The sequence below is a fragment of the Lampetra planeri genome, chromosome 2 (genome assembly GCF_965212315.1).
Source record: "Lampetra planeri chromosome 2, kcLamPlan1.2.h2, whole genome shotgun sequence".
In the NCBI taxonomy this organism is placed as follows: Eukaryota; Metazoa; Chordata; class Hyperoartia; order Petromyzontiformes; family Petromyzontidae; genus Lampetra; species Lampetra planeri.
The window spans coordinates 30,914,336-30,938,653 of NC_136108.1; the positions used below are offsets into that span (position 1 = coordinate 30,914,336).

General features: G+C 52.9%; 1 protein-coding gene and 1 non-coding gene across 2 annotated transcripts in view; one reads left to right on the plus strand and one right to left on the minus strand.

Annotated features, from left to right (window-relative positions):
• Positions 1–24,318, plus strand: part of LOC144731690 (uncharacterized) — a 67,211-nt gene that overhangs the window by 40,158 nt on the left and 2,735 nt on the right. The window contains exons 2-4 of the mRNA XM_078612870.1: positions 14,396–14,507; positions 20,775–21,049; positions 22,496–22,778. Coding sequence (XP_078468996.1) covers positions 14,396–14,507; positions 20,775–21,049; positions 22,496–22,778 — 670 coding nt within the window. The remainder of the gene's footprint in view (positions 1–14,395; positions 14,508–20,774; positions 21,050–22,495; positions 22,779–24,318) is intronic.
• Positions 1,578–1,651, minus strand: TRNAI-AAU (transfer RNA isoleucine (anticodon AAU)). Its single transcript has one exon. It is a non-coding gene; the product is annotated as a tRNA-Ile (tRNA).

Below are 24,318 nucleotides of genomic sequence, written 5' to 3' on the forward strand. Positions count from 1 at the left end.
TTCTGTATGGGACGAGATGAGGGTTCTGTATGGGATGAGACGAGGGTTCTGTATGGGATGAGGGTTCTGTATGGGATGGGATGAGGGTTCTGTATGGGATGAGACGAGAGTTCTGTATGGGATGAGATGAGGGTTCTGTATGGGATGAGAAGAGGGTTCTGTATGGGATAAGAAGAGGGTTCTGTATGGGATGAGAAGAGGGTTCTGTATGGGATGAGACGGAGGTTCTGTATGGGATGAGAAGAGGGTTCTGTATGGGATGAGAAGAGGGTTCTGTAGGGGATGGGTAGTTGCCGATTGCACCATACATAGTTTTTTTTTTAATTAATGAATGCATCTTCAAATGTAATTGCAGGCAGCATGTACGGAATGTCAAGTTATTCTTACAAAGGGTTGCAGACTGCAAAGACTACAATTACGCGTCTGGGTTCAATGCAGGGGAAATAAATCTGTTACATACCACGCGTTTCAGATTTTTTTTCTTTCTATTTCCACCCCCCCCCCCTCGATGTTTTTTTTTCTCTGGATTGTGTAACCGGTTCGTGTCTCGCGAGACAAAGCCAAGTGTTCATCCAGGAGTTCTAACCCCTTTGTGTTTGAGAACGGCCCGCGGAAGTGGATATAACAGAGCTACCTCTTAGATTCATTTCCTCTTCAAGTGCCCTGTTTCTGGTCGACACAGAACGACCCGCGGAAGTGGATATAACAGAGCTACCTCTTAGATCCCTTCCTCTTAAATCAACCACCTCTCTCTCTCTGGTTCACGTACAAATACCATTTTAAACCAAAACCACAGCGGGCGTTATCGCTGACCTCAGCCTAAATAAATGTCAGTGGAAACCTCGCGGCCAGCATTGGTTACAATAAATAACGAATCAAATTAAAGCCAATTATAACACACATTTGAGAGCATTGGTTTTAATTTCCCACATTCATCAATTAATTACTTCCAAGCTTCGAACCCTCAGCGGAGGTCAGCGGTCACTGGGCAGGTCCTCTCTCGTTTGTTGTCACAAGCCAAGCAGGCTGGTGCCTGGTTCGTACTCGGATAGGTAACTACCACCAACCATCACCACCGGGGCTTGCCAGGTGTTGTAGGTTGCGGGGCTGGGAAGTAACCCCTTTAGATGGCAGTCCTCTGAGTGTCTCCCCCCTCGTGCGTCTATCCCGATGTCTCTGATTTGCTCCCACACGGAGCCAGAATCCTGGTCAAGGAAGGATGGGGCAACTATTGCAACGCAGCAGGACCTTATTGAAGCAGCACTTTGCTATTGGACATCTGTGAAAAAGAGTTTTCTCGTTCGTCGGATTCCTCCAGTATAAATACATATTCGGATTCTGATACTCGACTCAGCGAGGCTTTTTATAGGACATCATTACGATGACGATTATTACTTTAAAAAAACCCAAATAATACTTCCATACTAATCTATAATGCAAAGCCGATTATCAATCCACTGTTGGATGAACGCCCCCACCTCCCCACGCTGTGTCAGGCTTGGGAAGGGTTGTTTTGTCATACTTCACCGCGCTGTGTAAGTAAAGTAGCATTATGTAAAAAAACACATAAATAATCGTGGCCTGTACAGGGATCGAACCCGCGACCTTGGCGTTATTAGCACCACCCTCTAACCAGCTGAGCTAACCGGCCAGCTAACAGGAGCACCAAGTCTCTTGCCATTGATTCTCAGGGCCAATAGAGACACGGGGCAGCACATGTACAGCTCTGTGTGTGTGTGTCAGTCCACTGCTGGATGAAGGCCTCCCCACGCCGCGTCGGTCAAGGCGTTTGCTTGAACCAAACTTCACCGCGCTAGTCACGTGGGTTGGTGAAGGTGGGTGAGTGAGTGAGTGGCCGGGTACAGAGGAGCAATGAAAATGTCCTGCACTGCCTTCGACTGCTCACAACGACGCAATCTGTGGCAACCGGTCAGTTGCGGCACGGTGGTGGCGGTGGTGGTGGTGGTGCCGATCACCCATTCCACGCACTGTCCAGGCTCAACCCCGCTTAACTTCCTAAATCTGCAGAGATCTGGCACATTTTCCAGCCGAATTTTTGTTGTTGTATATATCCATATGCGCGTCTCACGATGATTCGACTGCCCCCCTGCCCTGGGAAATGTGGAATTGCACAAGTGCCACCGCGAAACCGACACACTTTGCGTGAGCGCCAGCCCCCCCACCCCGCCCCCACCGCCGCCGCTAACGCCCCCGCAGGACGCAGACGTTTCGAGTTGTTGGGAGGGCCCTTGGACTTTTGACTTTCGTCGTTGAGATGACGTCCACGGCGCGCGCGAGTGGCATCAGGTGACTCGACGCACGCAACGCAGAGAGAGTGAAGCGTGCGAGGTGACCACGTGGGCGGCGGGACACGTGGGTTGTCCCGAGTTCGCACCCCCGGGGCCTCGGAACACAACTTCACACCCGAGTGGGAGACGACTCGTTCGTGATGTTCTCGCGTCAGTTGCTGCTGGCAACACAACCTCACGCCAGAGCAGAGGTCGCAAAGGGGTTTTGATTCTTTACCCGTACCCGTACCCGGCCGCACTAGGGTCGCAAACGGCTACCCGTACCTGTACCCGGCCGGGTACGGGTAGCCGGGTATCGGGTAGGGTACGGGTATCGGGTACCTGGTTGCGACCTCTGCGCCAGAGTCTAACGCTAGGCCCGTCCATAGGGGGGTGCACCCCCCACCCGCCCCGACAACTTCAAACTAAACCGTCAAAGTGCACCACCCCCCCTCCACAGAGCCCGGGGCCCAGGGCAGTCGCCCCGATATCGGCCGTACCCTAGGGACGGCTCTGTCTGCTGCAAAGTGTCGGGATTGCTCAAGGGTGAGTCCCCGACTGGCGGAACAGCTTCTCACCGGAGTGTCGTAATTATCAGGATCGTCTGTACGAGACTTCTTGTGATGCACTCCCCATTTCCGCCCCAGCCGCGTTGTGGACGGACAAACGGACGAAACAGACGCACGAATGGATGGATGGGACGGGATGGACGGAGTCGATGCGTAAACGCGCGTTCGACGCGTGGTGTTGTTGGAAAGAGCGTTTGACAAAAAATAAATGCCAAAAAAAGGGAAAACAGAGGGGACGTGCGGACTTAACGGAAGAAGAGAAAGAGATCATTAAACGGATGCGGCCGTAAAAAAATCTTAAATTGCCCCGCACTATACAATGCCTGTGATGACGTGCGAAGGAGAGAGAAGGAGAGAGAGGAGAGAGAGAGGAGGTGGTGGGGGGAAGGATATTTTTATTTGGGGTCACTTCGAGTCCGCGAGTGACCCCGTCGAAGTGGCCCCCACGTTGGGCGCAATCATTTAGCAAGGGACTCGACCTCGAGACCTCGAGACCTCGAGGCCTGGAGCGTTGTTATTTGCACCGCCGCCATTCTTGTGTTAACAGAGAGAGAGAGGGGGGGGGGGAACAAAAACATCGCGCGTGCCTTTGTCTTTGTCGTGTCCATTAAAAAGGGGGACAAAAAGTAAAACATGAGTGTACGGTTCCGGACATTCGACATTCCCAGTGCCGGGGCCAGGTACATCCGTGGGGTATAACGCACGGGTGACGTGCCTGCACAGAGCGGCGCGACGGGCGTCACCTGTCGGTACTCGTTTTAGCGGCCCCACGTGACCGACGGCGATTGTTGATGATGATCATCATGATGAAAGTCCCATTGGTAGTTGATGATTCTGGAAGCATTCCGTGATTACCTAATGATGATCGTCGTCTGCAATGTGAAATCTGCGCAGTTGAAGATGTCAATTATTAAACTCGCTGGGTGAAGGCCACGTTGGTCACGTGGGTTGTTTGACATACTTCGCCACGCTGGTCAGCTGCGTGTTTGAGACACAGCCCAGCCACTGATGTGAGCCGTGGCCTGGAAGGAAACTCAGTTGTGCCAAGTTTGGTAGCAATCTAAACCAGCGTTCCCCACCACTCAACCACACGCCACCGCGCAGTGAAATAAAATCGAAAATCATCACGAAAATACACGCTGCATATTCTTGGTTCTTTCGGTAAAGTCACGTAGAAGGGAAATAATAAAATAATAAAAATAAAACAATAAGAAAAATAAATTATTAAGTTTTCCTTTTATTATTTTATTATTTCCCTTCTACGTGACTTTATCGAAAGAACCAAGAATATGAATCCATGCAGTCACGAAAGCTTTCAATCGAAATTTATACACGCTGCATATATGTAACACAACGAAGAGGGCGCGGGAGAGGGGGGGGGGGTGCGAAAAACCACAGCGTGTAAACATCATCGCGGCTACAACAATCAACATAAACAAACGAACGAAAACGGGACGGAAATCTTCATTTCGCGTCCATAAATTCAGACGGTGTCAGTGATGACATTCGGGGTTGGACGGTAAACGATGAACAGCGACCTGCCCCCTGGGCAGCTGCACCCACGTGGCTGGGTCAGAGGCAACGGTTATCCACGAACAGAACGCGTGCAGATGTTGGCGATGACGCTGGTAATGGCGATGGCACATCGAGCAGAGAGAAAGAGAGAGAGAGATGTACGGGCAGTGCCGTCCCTAGGGTACGGCGCATTGGGGCGACCGACCCGGGCCCCGGGGGGTGGGGGGGGGGTAACGCATTTCGAAGTCACGGTGTCAGATGTAAGACTTCGGGTTTAGTTTGAAGACGTTTTTGGGGGGGGGGGCAGTGTAGCAGTTGCTCAATCCGCTGCTGGGTGAACTGGATGAATGCGTGTGCCAAGTCGCAGGAGGTTGCCTCATCATACCTCACCACCATCACCATACCTCACCACCATCACCATACCTCACCACCACGCTGTATAGTAGTGGGAGCAGCGGGGATGGTTGGGGTGGGGGATGTCTCGAACCCCTTCAGACTTGCATCGAGACTCACAGACTCATAGACTTATATATATATAAATGTGTATACATATACACACACACACACGTGTACATATGTACATGTGTAATATTTCATAGATGTACATTGCGAGCTCGACGTACACAGAGACCCGTAGCCAGGCAGGCTTACAGAAGGACATGCATCAAGACCCCATACACGCAGAGCTATCTCTCCCGATGACCTTTATACCGAGTGCTCCAAAGCTAAACTAACAAGTACGGCGCTCTCTAACTACACTTGCCCCCAGGTCTACTGGGTCCGAGCAGAGGTGGTGTGGGGTCCAGATGGTTTAGGGGTGGTGAGGGTGAAGGGGGTGGGGAGAGATGCTCACCATCTGCTCGTGTTCCGAGTTGAACCCTGGGGTTTAAGGCGGTCACAGTGCACCCTGCCACTATCAGCAGTTGGCTGGGAGCCTTTATAGCTGCCGCGCCCAGCTTTACTGAACACCCCTCCCCCCGTCACTCAGTGAGAGAATATATAGGTGTCTGTGTACGTCTGTGGGTCTCTGTGGGTCTCTGTGTACGTCTGTGGGTCTCTGTGTCAGTCTGTGGGTCTCTGTGTACGTCTGTGGGTCTCTGTGGTTCTCTGTGTACGTGTGTGGGTCTCTGTGTACGTCTGTGGGTCTCTGTGTGAGTCTATGGGTCTCTGTGTAAGTCTGTGGGTCTCTGTGTGAGTCTATGGGTCTCTGTGTAAGTCTGTGGGTCTGTGTGTAAGTCTGTGGGTCCCTGTGTACGTCTGTGGGTCTCTGTGTACGGCTGTGGGTCTCTGTGTAAATCAGTGAGTCTCTGTGTAAATCTAACTAGATATGGGTCTGTGTGTAAGTCTGTGGGTCTCTGTGTAAGTCTGTGGGTCTCTGTGTAAGTCTGTGGGTCTCTGTGTACGTCTGTGGGTCTCTGTGTCAGTCTGTGGGTCTCTGTGTACGTCTGTGGGTCTCTGTGTCAGTCTGTGGGTCTCTGTGTAAGTCTGTGGGTCTCTGTGTCAGTCTGTGGGTCTCTGTGTACGTCTGTGGGTCTCTGTGTCAGTCTGTGGGTCTCTGTGTACGTCTGTGGGTCTCTGTGTCAGTCTGTGGGTCTCTGTGTACGTCTGTGGGTCTCTGTGTCAGTCTGTGGGTCTCTGTGTAAGTTTGTGGGTCTCTGTCTAAGTCTGTGGGTCTCTGTGTACGTCCGTGGGTCTCTGTGTCAGTCTGTGGGTCTCTGTGTCAGTCTGTGGGTCTCTGTGTCAGTCTGTGGGTCTCTGTGTACGTCCGTGGGTCTCTGTGTCAGTCTGTGGGTCGCTGTGTAAGTCTGTGGGTATCTGTTTAAAGCTATCTAGCTATGGGTCTCTGTGTAAGTCTGTCGGTGTCTGTGTAAATCTAACTAGCTATGTGTCTGTGTGCAAGTCTGTGGGTCTCTGTGTAAATCTAACTAGCTATGGGTCTCTGTGCAAGTCTGTGGGTCTCTGTGTAAATCTAACTAGCTATGAGTCTTTGTGTAAGTCTGTGGGTGTCCGTGTAAGTCTGTGGGTGTCTGTGTAAATTTAACTAGCTATTGGTATCTGTGTAAGTCTGTGGGTGTCTGTGTAAGTCTGTGGGTCTCTGTGTAAATCTACCTAGCTATTGGTCTCTGTGTAAGTCTGTGGGTCTCTGTGTAAAGCTAACTAGCTATGGGTCTTTGTTTAAGTCTGTGGGTGTCTGTGTAAGGCTGTGGGTGTCTGTGTAAATCGAACTAGCTATATGTCTGTGCGTAAGTCTGTGTGTGTCTGTGTTAGTCTGCTTAGCTCCGGCTCTCTCTGTATGTCTAGTAAATATCTGGGTGTCTGAGGAAGTATGTGAGTCTTTATGGGTCTATGTGAAAGCCCGTGTGTCGAGGTATGTGGTAGGTGGGTAGGGCGGTTTGGTGTGTGAGTAAGTTTGCGGGTAAGTTGCCTCGGAGGGTGGGTGGGTACATTCTTTTGGTAGGTGAGTGGATATATTGGTGGGTACGTGGGTAGGAGGGCGGGTACCTGGGTGGAAAAGTGGGCAGGAGGTTGCGGACGTTTATAGGTGAGTGGATATATACTGGTGGGTGTGTAGGCGGCTGTGTGCTTGAGTAGGTTTATGGGTAGGTGGGTCAGTTTGTGGGTATTCGCCTCTCCGTCCGTGTTTGTGTTTTTTTTCTCTTCATTGTGCCGTGTTCTGTCTCTGTCGAGTGCTGTAGGTTACGGTCAGAAATCACGAGTGGCTTGGAGAATTGAATACACACACGCGACAATTCCTCGAATTCTTCACTCCACGACAAATGTTTACGCTTCCTTCAGCTAGTTTCCAGTTAATTCAGTCCCGAATGATGCAACGGAGGCAACGAGTGGAACTTTTATCGGCGCAAGACTGTAGACCCGGGGTCTCTCCGCCTCCCTCCGTGTCTGTCTGTGCTTGCGTCCCCCTCCAACTTTCGGAGTTTCACTTCGCGTTTTCTTTTTAATATCGCCGCTACAATTTTGTTGCTGCAACCACACTCCCCCTCTCCACACCCAATCCCCTCTTCTACTTCAATTTTTTTTATTTCTCTTTATTCTTATCCTCCTCCTCCTCTCTCTCCCCTTCCCTCCCTTCACGTATCTTTTCCCTCTCTCTCCTCCCTACCGTATCTCCCCTCTCCTCCCTACCGTATCTCTCCCCCGTCTCTCCCACGTCTCTCTCCCGTCTCTCCCCCCCCCCACCGTCTACCTCCTCCCCCTCCTCACCTCTCCCGAGTCAAGATTTCTGAAATTCTTGCCCCGTGAGCTGCACGTGGCGTTTAATGTACTGCCTTTATTTAATTATTTCGTTTAATCCAAACCGGCGTTTCACCACATACTTCAACCAGTTCCCAATTTTTTTTTTCATTTTAATATCAGCGCTGTTTGCATTGGCATCGATGTCTTATTTAAACATCGCCTTGCGAGCTCAGACTTGGGGTCGGGCTCCTGGTGGGGGTGGAGGGAGGTGGGGAGGTGCTGGGTAAAGCCTGCGTCGAGTCTCGAACCCGTCATTTCCTCCACTTCCTACACTGGCAATCCATCCCGTGCGTGACACGCGCGCGCGCACGCACGGGGGCACACGCAACACACAGCAAAAAGACGCGTTCGTCGATGTGGAAGGAGAATATACCGTAGGCGACGTTTCGGGCAATGGCTCTTCTTCACAGCTGAGATCATCTATTGATGAGGGGTCGGGTGGGGGGGAACAATCAGTGGATCAGAGATCGCACCAGGCGCGGCACGAGACCTCACTCTGAGTGGATTGGAAGCGTGGGTTCTCGCGTTAATGACCGCATAGCTTGCGTCGTTACGGTTCGATTAAAAGGCCAGGCTCAGTGGAATGTGCAGTTAGATTCCAGTGCGTAGCTGTGCAGCAAGTAGGTTGCAAGCTGATGTGTGTGCGAGTGGAGGTGCTCGCTCAACAGCACTTGCCCCAAACGTTTGTCGAGGCTCTATGGGTGATCTTTGCCTTCATAGCGGCTCGCGCGCGCCGCGATGCACACCCGGCCCGCCCGGGTTCGAATCCCGCTCGCAGCCAACATCGGTGACGCACTTCTACACCTGGTCCTGGGCAGTGCCGGAATCAGCTGGCGCGGGGCCTGCAGCAAATGTTATAAAGGGGCCCTACGTGAAAGAAAAAAATTAGAAATATTAAAATAACTTTTTAACTTGCATAGTAAAGTAATTGTATTTTTTCATTTGCAAAACGGCCAGACCATACGAGAAATCGCTAACCTTAAACACCCAGTCGTTCATAAAAGTTGAAGGCGGTATAGTACTATAGTAATAGAGCAAGTGCGGAATCACTGAACCGGAATTGATAGCTTGAAAGCATTTAGCGCGGGGCCCTTGAAAGTGCGGGGCCCGTACCTACTACATTTGTAGTAGCTACATATGTAGTAGCTACTACATATGTAGTAGCTACTACTACACATGTAGTAGCTACTACAGATGTAGCTACTGCATGTGTTGTAGCTACTTTTGCTACGATCAATGATAATCCGGCACTTGTCATATGACTCTCTTAAGTTGGCTCAGCCTTAACCGAGTACCCGGTGCGGTCTGTAAAAAAAAAACTTTGTAAGACAACGGCGGCCGGGCGTGGTATTGGACATTTGTGAAAAAGAGCTTTATAGCTCATCGGATTCCTCCAGTAAAAAATACATATTCTCAATCCGTATCGACACCCCCCCCCTATTCTATCGTGCGCCGTGCCGTGCCGGCCTGAATAGGCGCTGGCTAGACAGCACTCACCCCCAACATCCTGAGCAGAGTCCCAGCTGCGGTGTAGGAGGTGCGGTTCCCCGATCTGACGGGGAGCTGGGGTTGCCAACTCGGACTGAAACTATTCCGAGATATAGAAAAAAACCACATTATTATGAAATAATATTGTAAACATATCCAATTCGCACATTCTCTCGGATTGTCTTTAAAAGTCACGGGGAAATCAATGCCAATTCCGGTAGACCCTCCCGGTGAATTCGGGACGGTTAGCAACACAATAGCGACCCCAATGCAATGATGATTATCGAAGACAACTTGGAAGCCACGTGGCCGCGCCTCGTGCCCCTGCTGCAGCTGCAGTTTGTTGTGGTGTTCGACTGGGGTGGAGACGCCGCGGTGTGCCGCCTGGCCGACATTAACCAACGTGGGGCCAACGTTGGCTGGCCGTGCGCACTGGGTTATCCATCACTGTGCCGTGCACATCCCCGTCACCTGCTGGAACCATTGTCACGTCTGCGCCGTGTCCTGTGCCGTCACGCCGATTACACAAACACAGAGGAGGAGGAGGAGGGGGGAGAGGCGGTGGTGGCACTCCCTTCCTGCCCGCGAGGCGGCGTGGATTTGTTTGTATACCTCGCCCAACAGGTGTCAGCTCAGGTGGCTGTTGACTGCCTGCCTCCAAGCTCCCTCGCTCCCTAGCTCCCTCACCTCCCTCCCTCCTCGCCTCCCTCCCACCGAGCTCTCTCCCCGACCTACTCAGCTCCCCCCCTCCCCCAGGCTCCCTCCTTCCCCCGCGTCGTATCACCGCACGTTTAGAATCGGACGCTCTTCTGGGGGAGGGTGGGGGCAGCGGCGTGGTCGCTTTGGGGAGACGGACGCAGTCGTCCGCGCGTTATTTTGAGCGAAGTCGTTTGTCTCGGCACCACCCCTGGATGTGTTGATCGCGATGCCATCGATCCACGCAGCGTGGATCAATGGACGGACCACCGGCCGGTGGATATTTGCCAGAGGCATCCGAAGGCTCGCGAGGTGACTTTAAGATTTCGGTAAAGTCACGTAGATAGGTTCGAAGAAAATAACAAAACGTAACAAAAAACTACGACGTTTCGATCACGACACAAGCGATCATCATCATGACGATCGCTTGTGTTGTGATCAAAACGTATTTTTTTGTTATTTTCTTTGAACCTATCTACGTGATTCTAGATTTGAAGCTTTCGTGACTGCAAGGATTCATATTCTTAGGTTTTTTCGGTAAAGTCACGTAGGTAAAAAAATTTAAATTAATAAAAGTAAAATAAAAATCACGACGTTTCGGAGGCAACACAAGCTTCCGTCTTCAGGTGGAACCGTCACAGCACGATAGCTGTATACTTTTATTAAAACATTTTTTACCTATCTACGTGACTTTACCGAAAGACCCAAAAGAATACGAATTCCTGCAGTCACGAAAGCTTTCAGTCAAGATTAAAATGATGCATTTTTTATTTTCACATTTGGTGAGATCAACAATTGCAGGCATCTGCTCGAACACTCATTTCCTTTCGAACTGCTTTACCCGTTGCGTTTATTTATGCTTACCCTCTCGCACCGACGATTAGCGCGGCTTGGCTGAACGTGCACGCGTGCAGCAGGGAAGCGGGATAACGTGGAAACGAGGGCGAGCCCTGAAAGGCGGAGCGGAGTGAAAATAATTCCAGAAGGGAGCGAAGTTGGAGTCTTAGTTTTTTCATGACGGATGAACCCGACGATCGTTCGGTGACATCGGGAGCGGTGGCGCGGTGGTTAGCGCACTGTGCTGTGGAGGCAATGCCGCCCGAGTTCGATTCCCGGCCACGATAAGCGTCAGTGGCGATCGATGTCGCAACCGGTCCTGGATTCCGCTCGCCTACCGCTGACCAACTTCATTGAAGTGTCCCCCCCGGTTTGCTCAGAAACCCGACGCAGTGCACGATGCAACCTCCGCTACCAGCCAGGCAGCCACCCTGACCTCTGCACACCCCACCCACCCTCCCCTCTGCCCACCCCACCCCACCCACCCTCTCCTCTGCCCACCCCACCCACCCTCACCTCTGCCCATCCCACCCACCCACCCTCACCTCTGTCCACCCCACCCACCCTCACCTCTGTCCACCCCACGCACCCCCATCTCTGCCCACCCCACCCTCCCTTCTCTCTGCTCTTAACCAAAGGGTCATTTCCCGACACGTCAGCAGCGCGCCCCCCCCACCACCCAATATACTTATTTATTTATTTTATGGGCGGAGGTTGCAAATGGGTGAGGGGGGGCACTGCCAAATGCAGCCGGGTCACCCGAGTTGACTCGTGGTGCGATGGGGAGCTCGCATCAGTCGGGGGGGGGGGGGGGTTGGTGAGTGATCGTCATCTGAACTGGTCCTGCCCTCGCTTGCCTGCCCACCCTTCAGCAAGACAAATACAAAGACCCCCCCCCCCACCGCGCATAGCCTTGACAGACTGTTGGGGCAAGTGCTGCTAACGAGCAGCTATGAAGGCCGGCGCGGCACACGAGGGAATGGCGTGGTCGGAACGACGCCCGGCCGCCTTTGTCTCCCTAGTGGCGATGATTACACTGTACTCGTTTGAGGCTGAGTCGACCTCGGGGAGTCCCACGACCGGTTCAGATACTCGTCACTGGTGCTCGTGGCCCCGAGCGGGAATCGAACTCGGGGACGCCGGGTTCGTAGCGCAGGGCGCTGCTAACCGCACGTTACGCACAGACACCCACCCCATTCCGGGACCGGTGTGGTGAAGTATGGTCAAACGATGCCCGCCCATGGCTGGGCGAGCGTGCGAGCCATCATCCATCACGCAGTGGCTTGACAATGGACTGTACTTTATTTGGAAAAAAACTATAACCGGTGTATATATATACAGAAACCAGATGAATATAACATACACCAAAGAAAATAATAATAATATAGTGTGGAATATCGACTCCGTGCAGGTGGACTTGCGGGCGAGATGCGGGCGCGTGATTGAACAGGCGGCTACAGACGCAAACGGCCCTGGGGCGTGAAAGGGAATTCCTCTGCTGGTCGTGTACGCAAGTAGCCTCGGGGACACGGGTGGAGAGAGGTTGTTTTTATTTTATTATAATACACAGCGCAGGAACGAACAGACGTGGTTCTTCATGGACCGCGGCTATGAGCGTAGCCGGTTTGTGTTTGTGAACTGGTAATGAAAACTATTAAAATAAATGTTGGGGGGGGGGGGGAGTTGGCAATACATATTTTTTTTGCTTGAGCAATATGCGTCGTGTGGGTGGTGTGTTTGTTGAAGTGGGTGTAGCGAGCCCTGTTACAGGCAAAAGACTGCGCGCGTGTGAGAATGTGTGTCTTTGTGAATCTGTGTATTAGTGTGTATGATTGTGTGTGTGTACGTATGAATGTATGTGTGTATGGTTATGTGCGTATGAATGTGTGTGTGTATAAATGTATGTGTGTATGTATGTATGTGCGTATGAATGTGTGTATGTATGAATGTGTGTGTATGTAGTGTAGCGGTTAGCGCGCTGCGCTTCGAACCCAGCCACTGATTCCCACTCACGGCCAACGCCAGTGACGATTACCTGAACCGGTCCTGGGTCTCCCCCATGTCGAATCAGCCTCAAATGAGTAGCTGGCGCGGTGTGTAAACATCGTCACTGGGAGACAAAGGCGACCGGGCGTGGTGCTGGCCACCCACCCCCTCGTGTGCCGTGCCGGCCTTCATAGATGCTCGCTAACAGCACTTGCCCCAACAGTCTGTTAAGGCTATACGGGGGCTATTTATCTTCGTATGGGTTGTGTGTGAATGAATGTGTGTGAATGTATGTGTGTGTGTGTACAGCACTTGTCTAAACAATCTCTGCAGGCTATACGGGGGATCTGTGTCTGTGTGGGAACGTGAGAAGCAGTGGCGCAGTGGTAAGCCGACATGCGCCACGAACCCGATTGTATTTTATTTCAACGAGACGGAGGTTGCGTTGTCGTATGCTCCAGATTCCATTGAAAACCCACTTTACGTATGCCGAGTGATCACGTGCAGGGCCAAACATCTGTCCGTCACGTTGACCGGCGACGCCTCGAGCGAGAACGGCCTCTCGCGGTGGAACGATCGCCAAATGGCCGAGACTGGTGACGGACCTGACAGCCAAACGGAGGCGGACCCGTGATGGAGCGGTCGTGCATTTGATCTGCCCGCGTGCGGCGACACGATGTATTGGGGGGCAGGGCAGGGGGGGGGGCGTCATCTGGCAGTGTATAGACGATGGCTGACGTTGGTGATGTTCACGATGATGATCAATATCGGCAGAGTGCAGCACTCCTCGCTGCGCGACACCCCAGGTCTCTCTTTCGTCCCTTGGTGGCGGTGTGTGGGGAGACAAAGGCGGTCGGGGGTGCTGCCCATGTGTGCCTTGCCGGCCTTCACGAGGCGCTCGCCAGCAGCACTTGCCCTCCCAACAGTCGGTGAAGGCTTCAAGAGACTCGGCTGTGTTGGTACTCTCGTGTGCACCTCCTGTGCCATGGACTGATTTCGCTCGGCACGTAGCCAACGGCGAAGCCAGCGCACGCCACTCGCAATTTCACCGCTCCCTTCGACTAATACACATCAGAGACTGCTATCCCATCGTGATTGAATTCTATGACACGTGTGTGTATTATCACGCTGGGTTTAGCCAGGAAAAAGCCTCGACGGGTCTCATGGTTCTTTCAGGAGGCGCGCGTTCTCTGAAAACAGCGGCTCCTCTTCAGGCTCCCAGTCGAATCACAAGCGCGCACGTGCTTGCCTCTCTCCATCTCTATCTCCATCTATATCTCCATCTATCTCGTCGTGTTCACCTTCTGAAGCGCTCGCTCGTCACCGTGGCGTGCGCGATGACCACCACCACAACCACCACCACCACGTGACTTTTCTTTCGTGTTGTGCGCGGTGCTTTTAGCGCCACAGCGCGTGGATTTGTAGCGTTGATATTTTCATTTGTTTGCTGGTGACTTTGTGCATTTCATGTCGAAATCGCCTCCAGTGCTTTTGCTGCTGGCGGCAATAAAAGTTGTTTAAAAGTCAAAAGTCTCTCTATCTATCTATCAATCTCTCTCTCCACTCTTCTTTGCGCACTCTCCCAGCCAGCCACCCCACCCCTCTTTGTTTCGCCGCGAGCATTGCGCCGTTCTGCCCCCCCCCTCTTCACCCGTGGACACACCGCCGCTCCGCGAAGCGTGGCACCGAATCGAAAACTCGCTCTCTCCGTCACTGAACCCGTTGCCTGCGCCCGCGTGGTTTCTGTCTGTGACTTCACAGGAGACGGCGTCGGCCCAGGCCTCGGACATCTTCATCGACGACGAGGAGGGCTCCGGCGTTGGCGGCCAAGCGGGCAAGGACGACGAAGATGACTCCGATGAGTTCGGATCAGGTGACTCATCTGCGTGAAAAACTAAACGTCTTCGCGGGAGCCGCGGTGGAGAGATGTTGACTCTCACGCCCGGTATGCAGGAGGTCGGAGGTTCCATCCCGACCCTAACGCCTGCTGCTGTATATTTTGGAATTTGCGTGTCTCTCCTCCCCCCCTCCACCCCCCGTGGTCGCGTGGGTTTTGTGTCCGGGTCTACTCGGGTTTTTCCCTAAACATCCAGAATGATCGTGCATTTGGCTGCTATCAATTTCCACGGGATAAGCCGCTTCGTTGGGCTATCATCTGTGACCAGGTAGCTTCTGAAAAAGAGTGAAAGAGCTCAGTGGACCTTACATGGTAAAATAAAAAAAATTGTTTTAGTAACAAAAAATATTCTTGGCTCTTTCGGTAAAGTCACGTAGAATGCAAATAAAATAATAATAAAAATTTCACACCTGATGATGATTGCTTGTGTTACAGTCGAAACGTCGTGAGAATTTTATTGTTTTATATTTTTATTATTTTATTATTTCCCTTCTACGTGACTTTACCGAAAGAACCGAGAATATGAATCCCTGCAGTCACGAGAGCTTTAAATAAAAATGTAACAAAAAATTGTTAAGCGTTTGCACTTCTTCATGCCCACGGCTCTTCAAACATTTTCTCCCTCCTGAATTGTCCCTGAACCCTGCTCGGCTACCTTGGTGTAGGAAGTGCTTCTTGTGTTCAGTTTGCTGCCCTTTCCCTGCACATCCGATTAGCACGGCTGGTTACGTATGGTGCGAAAGAAGTCCAACATACAGTACATACATTGTCGGCGTAAGGAACCTCCTCCGAGCGCTTCTGAGTCGTCCTCTCTCTCTCTGAGTCGTCCTCTCTCTCTCTCTGAGTCGTCCTCTCTGAGTCGTCCTCTCTCTCTGAGTCGTCCTCTCTCTCTGTCATCCTCTCTCTCTGTCATCCTCTATCTGAGTCGTTCTCTCGCTCTGAGTCGTCCTGTCTCTCTGAGTCGTCCTCTCTCTCTGAGTCGTCCTCTCTCTGAGTCATCCTCTCTCTGAGTCGTTCTCTCTCTGAGTCGTCCTCTCTCTCTCTGAGTCGTCTTCTCTCTGAGTCGTCCTCTCTCTCTCTCTCTGAGTCGTCTTCTCTCTCTGAGTCGTCCTCTCTCTCTGAGTCGTCCTCTCTCTCTGTCATCCTCTATCTGAGTCGTTCTCTCGCTCTGAGTCGTCCTGTCTCTCTGAGTCGTCCTCTCTCTCTGAGTCGTTCTCTCTCTGAGTCGTCTTCTCTCTCTGAGTCGTTCTCTCTCTCTCTGAGTCGTCCTCTCTCTCTGAGTCGTCCTCTCTCTGAGTCGTTCTCTCTCTCTCTGAGTTGTTCTCTCTCTCTCTGAGTCGTCCTCTCTCTCTGAGTCGTCCTCTCTCTCTGAGTCGTTCTCTCTCTCTCTGAGTCGTCCTCTCTCTCTGAGTCGTCCTCTCTCTGAGTCGTCCTCTCTCTGAGTCGTTCTCTCTCTCTGAGTCGTCCTCTCTCTCTGAGTCGTTCTCTCTCTCTGAGTCGTCCTCTCTCTCTCTGAGTCGTCCTCTCTCTCTCTGAGTCATCTTCTCTCTGAGTCGTCCTCTCTCTCTGAGTCGTCTTCTCTCTCTGAGTCGTTCTCTCTCTCTGAGTCGTCCTCTCTCTCTGAGTCGTTCTCTCTCTCTATCTGAGTCGTCTTCTCTCTCTCTGAGTCGTCCTCTCTCTCAGTCGTTTTCTCTCTCTCTGAGTCGTTTTCTCTCTATCCGTGAGTCGTCCTCCCACTCTCTCTCTGAGTCGTTCTCTCTCTCTGAGTCCTCTCTCTCTCTGAGTCGTCCTTTCTCTCTCTCTCTCTGAGTCGTCCTCTCTCTCTCTCTCTCTGCGAGAGCGAGGAGGAAGATACCGTGTGGTGGTGGCGCAGTTAAACATGTTTTATTAGACATTCTTTGGTGATGCTGCTGCAGTGGTGCACAAACAACAACAAACAACTTGACGAATGTGTTTCATTTTTTGGGGGATAAACTTTAAACATCCTTAGCATCATCATCCATCAATGATATTCTCACCATCCACCAACGCTCACATCGTCATCGTCAAATTCTACTGTCAGACTGGTCCTCACATTCGTCAAAAACAAAACTGTGGTCTGAAAATAAGTATAAATATAATAGGCGACGTTTCAGGCAACGGCCCTTCATAATTGTTGTTGTTATTTTTATTATTTCCATCGCCGTCTGAACCCGAATTCGCATGCCCAGTGTCTGTGCAGGAGGAGGGAGGGGGGGTTGGAAGCGCCGTGGGGGGCGTGGGTGGGTGATGTCCATGAGCCGTGTATATTTTCCCTTCTTACAAAGTTTCTCTGCTCGTTCTTTCTCTGCTTGCCCAGAGTCAACAAGGATTATTATAAAATAATAAATCGTGGCTCGATTAAATAAAAAAACACACGGAGATAGATTTTCAAAAACACACACACACACACAGACAAAGATCCCCCATTTAGCCTTGACCAGTCTATTGGGGCAAGTGCAGCTAGCGAGTAGTACCTATGAAGGCCGTAAAGTCACACGGGGGGATGGATAACCAGCACCACGCCCGGCCGCCTTTGTCTCCCTGGTGAGGATGTTTACACACATCGCCCCAGGAACTCATTTGAGGCTGAGTCGAGCTAGGGGAGGGCCCCAGGAGTTGTGTCAGTTAATCGTCACTGACCAACATCATTCAGCCGGATTCTTGTTCTAGGCGAGCGATGTCGGCCTCCCGAACGACGATGACTTGGGTCAACACGAAACGTTGGTACTCTTAGTTCTTTCGGTAAAGTCACGTAGGCAACACAAGTCTCCGTCATCAGGTGGGACCGTCACAGCCAGATTTGCTGCATCCGAAACGTCGTGATTTTTATTTTATTTTCATTAATTTTAATTTCATTTTTTTGACCTACGTGACTTTACCGAAATAACTAAGAGTATGAATCCTTACAGTCACGAAAGCTTCAAATCTAGAACGAAACGTTGGATCAACATTGCTCCTCGCTTGGTTCAACAGTTCTAACCCACGAGCGCAAGGTCGGCCCAACGTCGGGCGAACGTTGTCATGTTCACTGTACTATATTCTCTTTCTACGTGACTTTACCGAAAGAACCAAAGAGTAATTCCTGCACTCACGAAAGCTTCAAATCATATATTTTCTGTTATTTAATGCGGATAAACATATATGGAGAAACTAGGCGTTGTGCATTTGGTGGTGAGACTCAGCATCACAATATTTATTTAGACTGGAGGAATCCGATCAACCGTGAAGCTCTTCCTGGGTGAACGCAGCCCAAGTTCGTTGCGTTCCCAGCACCAATTCGGCCCTTCCCGATCTCCCGTCGCGGCACTGAGGGTGTGGGGGAGACGGTGGTGGTGGTGGTGGTTCCTGCGGTGCAGGGGCGGGCGTCTGGCGCTCTTCGTGTGAGAAGCGAGAAGGCTCATGGCGAAGGAATGTGACGCGCTGTTCCCAGCGAGTTCACGCCAGGCTGATACCCCCCCACCAACACCACCTCTCTCTCTCTCTGTCACTCTCTCACGCTCACGCTGTGTGTTGTGCGTGTGTGTGACTCTGTGTCTGCGACTGTGTGTCTGCCTGTGTGTGTCTGTGTGTTGTGCGTATGTGACTCTGTCTGCGACTGTCTGTCTGCGTGTGTCTGTGTGTGGTGCGTGTGTGACTCTGTATCTGCGACTGCCTGTATGTGTGTGTCTGCGACTGTCTGTGTGTGTGTCTGTGACTGTCTGTGGCTGTCTGTGTGTGTGTCTGTGACTGTCTATGTGTGTGTCTGTGGCTGTCTGTGTGTATGACTATGTGACTGTCTGTGTGTGTGTCTGTGACTGTCTGTGTGTGTGTCTGTGGCTGTCTGTGTGTGTGACTCTGTGACTGTCTGTGTGACTATGTGGCTGTCTGTGTGTGTGACTATGTGACTGTCTGTGTGTGTGTCTGTGGCTGTCTGTGTGACTATGTGAATGTCTGTGTGTGTGTCTGTGGCTGTCTGTGTGTGTGACTCTGTGACTGTGTGTGTGTGTGTCTGTGGATGTCTGTGTGTGTGTGTGTGACTGTCTGTGTGTGTGTCTGTGACTGTCTGTGTGTGTGTCTGTGGCTGTCTGTGTGTGTGTCTGTGACTGTCTGTGTGTGTGTCTGTGTGGCTGTCTGTGTGACTCTGTGGCTGTCTGTGTGTGTGACTCTGTGGCTGTCTGTGTGTGTGTGTGGCTGTCTGTGTGTGTGACTATGTGACTGTCTGTGTGTGTGTGTGTCTGTGGCTGTCTGTGTGTGTGTGTGTGTGGCTGTCTGTGTGTGTGACTATGTGACTGTCTGTGTGTGTGTCTGTGGCTGTCTATGTGTGTGTCTGTGGCTGTCTGTGTGTGTGTGTCTGTGGCTGTCTGTGTGTGTGTCTGTGGCTGTCTGTGTGTGTGACTCTGTGACTGTGTGTGTGTCTGTGGCTGTCTGTGTGTGTGTCTGTGGCTATCTGTGTGTGTGTAGCGGTAGTGTAGCGGTTAGCGCGCTGCGCTACGGGTTCGATTCCCGCTCACGGTCAACACCGGTGACGATTATCTGAACCGCTCCGGGGCCTCCCCTAGGTCGACTCGGCCTCAAACGAGTACCTGGTGGGATGTCAGCATCGCTACTGGGGAGACAAAGGCGGTCGGGCGTTGTGCTGACCCTCCCCCCCACCCGTGGTGTGACGTTCCGGCCTTCATAGGTGCTGCTCGCTAACAGCACTTGCCCCTACAGTCTGTTAAAGTCTATACAGGGGGGGGCTCCTTTGTCTTTGTCTGTACGCGTGCATGCCTTCTGCTTGACATGAAACCGATAGCGCGGCCGGAATAGAATTGGTGGATGATAGAGAATGCAAAAATATAAACACAGCCATTAAAACAAAATCTGTGCTCGCGAGACAATGCGTCATCCGCTCACTCATCATCTACCCACGACCACCACGACCACCACCAATACGTCAGCAACAATTTTGTTGCGTTAATCGCGTTGCGTCCCATTTGTTAATCATCAGCAGCAGACAAACCGCAGGCTGAGAGCCGCCACGCACTGGCCCAGTGATCCTCACCACGCCGCACATTAGAAACCATCGCGAGGGATTTGACAGCACAGCGATGGTGGTGATGGTGGTGGTGATGGTGGTGGTGATGGTGATGGTGGTGATGGTGGTGGTGGTGATGGTGGTGATGGTGGTGGTGATGGTGGTGGTGATGGTGGTGGTGGTGATGGTGGTGGTGGTGGTGATGATGGTGATGATGATGGTGGTGATGATGATGGTGATGATGATGGTGGTAGTGGTGGTGGTGATGATGATGATGGTGGTGATGGTGGTGTTTTCACCATTGGTCTATTATCGGGGGCCACCACCTTCTGCAGGGAGGGGGGGAGGGAGTGAGGGGAGGGGAGGAACCAAATGAACGCCTCCACGCGCCGTCCGCTTCAAAGTTGGGATGTTGAAGATCCCGTGGGCGGCATTCGCCGGAGGAGGCTCGTTGCGTGCCAGTGTCACGGTCCACATTTGGCACGAACGTGCGTTTCAGATTGCTTGGCCGCTACAGATGTCCACGTGACGACGAGCCACTTCGTTGGGCTATCGTTTGCGGTGGCCGGGTCGCTTCTGATGAAGAGCCGTATAGCTCAGTGGCCCTCACCTGGTCAAATGAAACATAGTTGAGTTCGTATTATAGGTTGTTTGGGTTGGATCGCGCAAATATAAATACACGTGAGCTTAAACCCGCCACCACCCGACACAGCCAATGAGTAAGGTCAGTCGCGTAAACAGAACATGCCAACTCGTTACTAGTACAGCGACACATTTATATATTTACGCGATCTAACCCCAAAAAACTATAACACGGATGCTGTTGTTCGCGAAAGCCTACGTGTTAAATAGTTTAGTTTTGAATAGTTTATATCGTTTAGATGTGACGAGTTTAAAAAATAATTGCACGCCGCAAGTCCCTCTCATCTGGAACATGTCCGTAGCAATCGTCGATCGGGGGCCACGGGATAGAGCAAGGGGCGAAAGCTTCGGGCAGGACCCTCCTGGGCATTGAGTCACGAGACTCGGTGAGCCTGCGGGGGCGAGGAGAGAAAAAACACCACGACAATCGTCGTCGTCGTTGTTGTTGTTGTTGTCGTCATCGTTGTTGTTGTTGTCGTTGTTGTTGTCATCGTTGTTGTTGTTGTTGTTGTCATCGTTGTTGTTGTTGTTGTCGTTGTTGTTGTCGTCGCCAACTTGTTTGTCGCCTCCGTCTCCACCGCCAGGCGCCACGACGACGTTCACCGAGTCGGCGTCCGTGACCCCAGGCCCCGTGACCTCGGGCTCCGTGACCCCAGGCTCCGTGACCTCGGACTCCGTGACCCCGGGCTCCGTGACCTCGGGCCCCGCGACCTCGGGCCCCATGGTGCCGTCCGAGGCCCCCACGGACGAGAACGAGCAGCCCACGTCCCCCCACGAGCAGCCCGGCTCCTCACCCCCCCAGGGTGCGGCAGGAGACGTGCAGGGGGGGGCCACGAGCGCGGAGGCAGCGACGACGCAGGTGCGGTGGTGGGGGCACGTGTCTGTGTGTCTGTGTTTGTGTGTGTGTGTTTGTGTGTGTGTGTTTGTGTGTCTGTGTGTGTGTGTCTGTGTGTGTGTGTGTGTCTGTGTTTGTGTGTGTCTGTGTGTGTCTGTGTTTGTGTGTGTATGTCTGTGTGTGTGTCTGTGTGTCTGTGTATGTCTGTGTGTCTGTGTGTGTTTGTGTATGTCTGTGTGTGGCTGTGTGTGTGTGTGTGTCTGTGTGTGTCTGTGTGTGTTTGTGTATGTCTGTGTGTGCCTGTGTGTGTGTGTGTCTGTGTGTGTTTATGTGTCTGTGTGTGTGTTTGTGTGTCTCTGTGTTTGTGTGTGTCTGTGTGTGTCTGTGTGTGTCTGTGTATGTGTGTGTGTCTGTGTGTGTTTGTGTGTGCATGTGGGGGAAGTGGTGGCGACCCGAGTTCGATTCCCGCTCACGGCCAACACTGGTGACGATTATCTGAACCGGTCCTGGGCCCTCCCCTAGGTCGACTCAGCCTCAAATGAGTACCTGGTGCAGTGTGTAAACATCAGCACTGGGGAGACAAAGGCAGCCCCGGCGTAGGCATTGGCCACAGCACCCCCTCGTGTGCCTTACCTACCTTCGTAGGTACTCGCTAACAGCACTTGCCCCAACAGTCTGGCAAAGGCTACACGGGGGATTTTTGCCTTTACATACAATCGTACAAACGCACATACACACACCTGCGTAATTGCACGCGATTGCATACACACCTCTACAGGTGTGCACCTGCACACAGCCACGTGCACACCTGCACAGGGGTGGTTAGTAAACGCCGTGGCATTAAACGTAAACATATATAATAGGCGACGTTCCGGGCAATGGCCCTTTCACGTAGCATACTAGCTCAGTCGTCAATCTATGTGCTATAAAGACGGGTCAATGCGCGAAACGTCACCTGTTATGTAGGGTTTTTTTATTTTAAGGCGACGCACAGTTTTGTTGATGAATGTTTAAAGTTGTTGTTGTTGTTGTTTATTGTTCTTGTGCACCACTGCCAGCAGCAGCAGCAGAACTAAAAAATGTAGTGTTTGTTATTTGGGTGTTTGCAACCTTTGGATGTTTGTAGTTAACGAGCAGTGGTTTGCATTCATTCATTAATCTGAGTTTACACACTCACGCATCCACTCACCCACCCACTCATTCACCCACCATCTCATTCACACACACACGCACACAATCACCAACCCACACACACTCACCCACCCACTCACTCACCCACCCACCCACCCATTCACACACACACCCACCCACTCACTCACTCACCCACCCATTCACACACACACCCACCCACTCACTCACCCACCCATCCACTCGCCCACCCACTCACTCACCCACCCACTCACTCGCCCACCCACTCACTCACCCACTCACTCACCCACCCATTCACTCGCCCACCCACCCTCTCACCAGGCGGCGGACGCCCCGAGCCCATCGCCGGTCCCAGCAGATGGAAGCACAGAGAGTGACGTCGCCGCCGCCGCCACCACCACCGGCAGCTCCAGCAGCAACGTGAACGGCCACGTGGGCAAAGGTCACGGCCGCATGGGTCAGCCTCCCATGGTGGAGGAATCGCCCATCATCCCCGTCCACAAAGAAGAGGTCAAGGAAGGTCCGAGGGGACCTCCCGACATGCCGGCCACCGCAAGCGCGGCGGTGAACGACAGCCCCTTCGAGAAGACGGAGGTTCTGGCCGGTGAGTCAGCCCAGCACCGTGCAGTGCGACCGCCATGCCACCAACATCGGAGCCGTGGGCCCCGTGACGCTGCTGTGTCACGTGCTGTACCCCGTGTTGTACCACGTGCCCCTGCTGCGTCACGTGCTGTACCCTGTGTTGTACCACGTGCCCCTGTTGTGTCACGTGCTGTACCCCGTGTTGTACCACGTGCCCCTGCTGCGTCACGTGCTGTACCCTCCGTTGTACCACGTGCCCCTGCTGCGTCACGTGCTGTACCCTGTGTTGTACCACGTGCCCCTGCTGCGTCACGTGCTGTACCCTCCGTTGTACCACGTGCCCCTGCTGCGTCACGTGCTGTACCCTCCGTTGTACCACGTGCCCCTGCTGCGTCACGTGCTGTACCCTGTGTTGTACCACGTGCCCCTGCTGTGTCACGTGCTGTACCCCGTGTTGTACCACGTGCCCCTGCTGCGTCACGTGCTGTACCCCGTGTTGTACCACGTGCCCCTGCTGTGTCACGTGCTGTACCCCGTGTTGTACCACGTGCCCCTGCTGCGTCACGTGCTGTACCCCGTGTTGTACCACGTGCCCCTGCTGTGTCACGTGCTGTACCCCGTGTTGTACCACGTGCCCCTGCTGCGTCACGTGCTGTACCCTCCGTTGTACCACGTGCCCCTGCTGCGTCACGTGCTGTACCCTGTGTTGTACCACGTGCCCCTGCTGCGTCACGTGCTGTACCCTCCGTTGTACCACGTGCCCCTGCTGCGTCACGTGCTGTACCCTCCGTTGTACCACGTGCCCCTGCTGCGTCACGTGCTGTACCCTGTGTTGTACCACGTGCCCCTGCTGTGTCACGTGCTGTACCCCGTGTTGTACCACGTGCCCCTGCTGCGTCACGTGCTGTACCCCGTGTTGTACCACGTGCCCCTGCTGTGTCACGTGCTGTACCCCGTGTTGTACCACGTGCCCCTGCTGCGTCACGTGCTGTACCCCGTGTTGTACCACGTGCCCCTGCTGTGTCACGTGCTGTACCCCGTGTTGTACCACGTGCCCCTGCTGCGTCACGTGCTGTACCCTCCGTTGTACCACGTGCCCCTGCTGCGTCACGTGCTGTACCCTGTGTTGTACCACGTGCCCCTGCTGCGTCACGTGCTGTACCCTCCGTTGTACCACGTGCCCCTGCTGCGTCACGTGCTGTACCCTCCGTTGTACCACGTGCCCCTGCTGCGTCACGTGCTGTACCCTGTGTTGTACCACGTGCCCCTGCTGTGTCACGTGCTGTACCCCGTGTTGTACCACGTGCCCCTGCTGCGTCACGTGCTGTACCCCGTGTTGTACCACGTGCCCCTGCTGTGTCACGTGCTGTACCCCGTGTTGTACCACGTGCCCCTGCTGTGTCACGTGCTGTACCCTCCGTTGTACCACGTGCCCCTGCTGCGTCACGTGCTGTACCCTGTGTTGTACCACGTGCCCCTGCTGCGTCACGTGCTGTACCCTCCGTTGTACCACGTGCCCCTGCTGTGTCACGTGCTGTACCCCGTGTTGTACCACGTGCCCC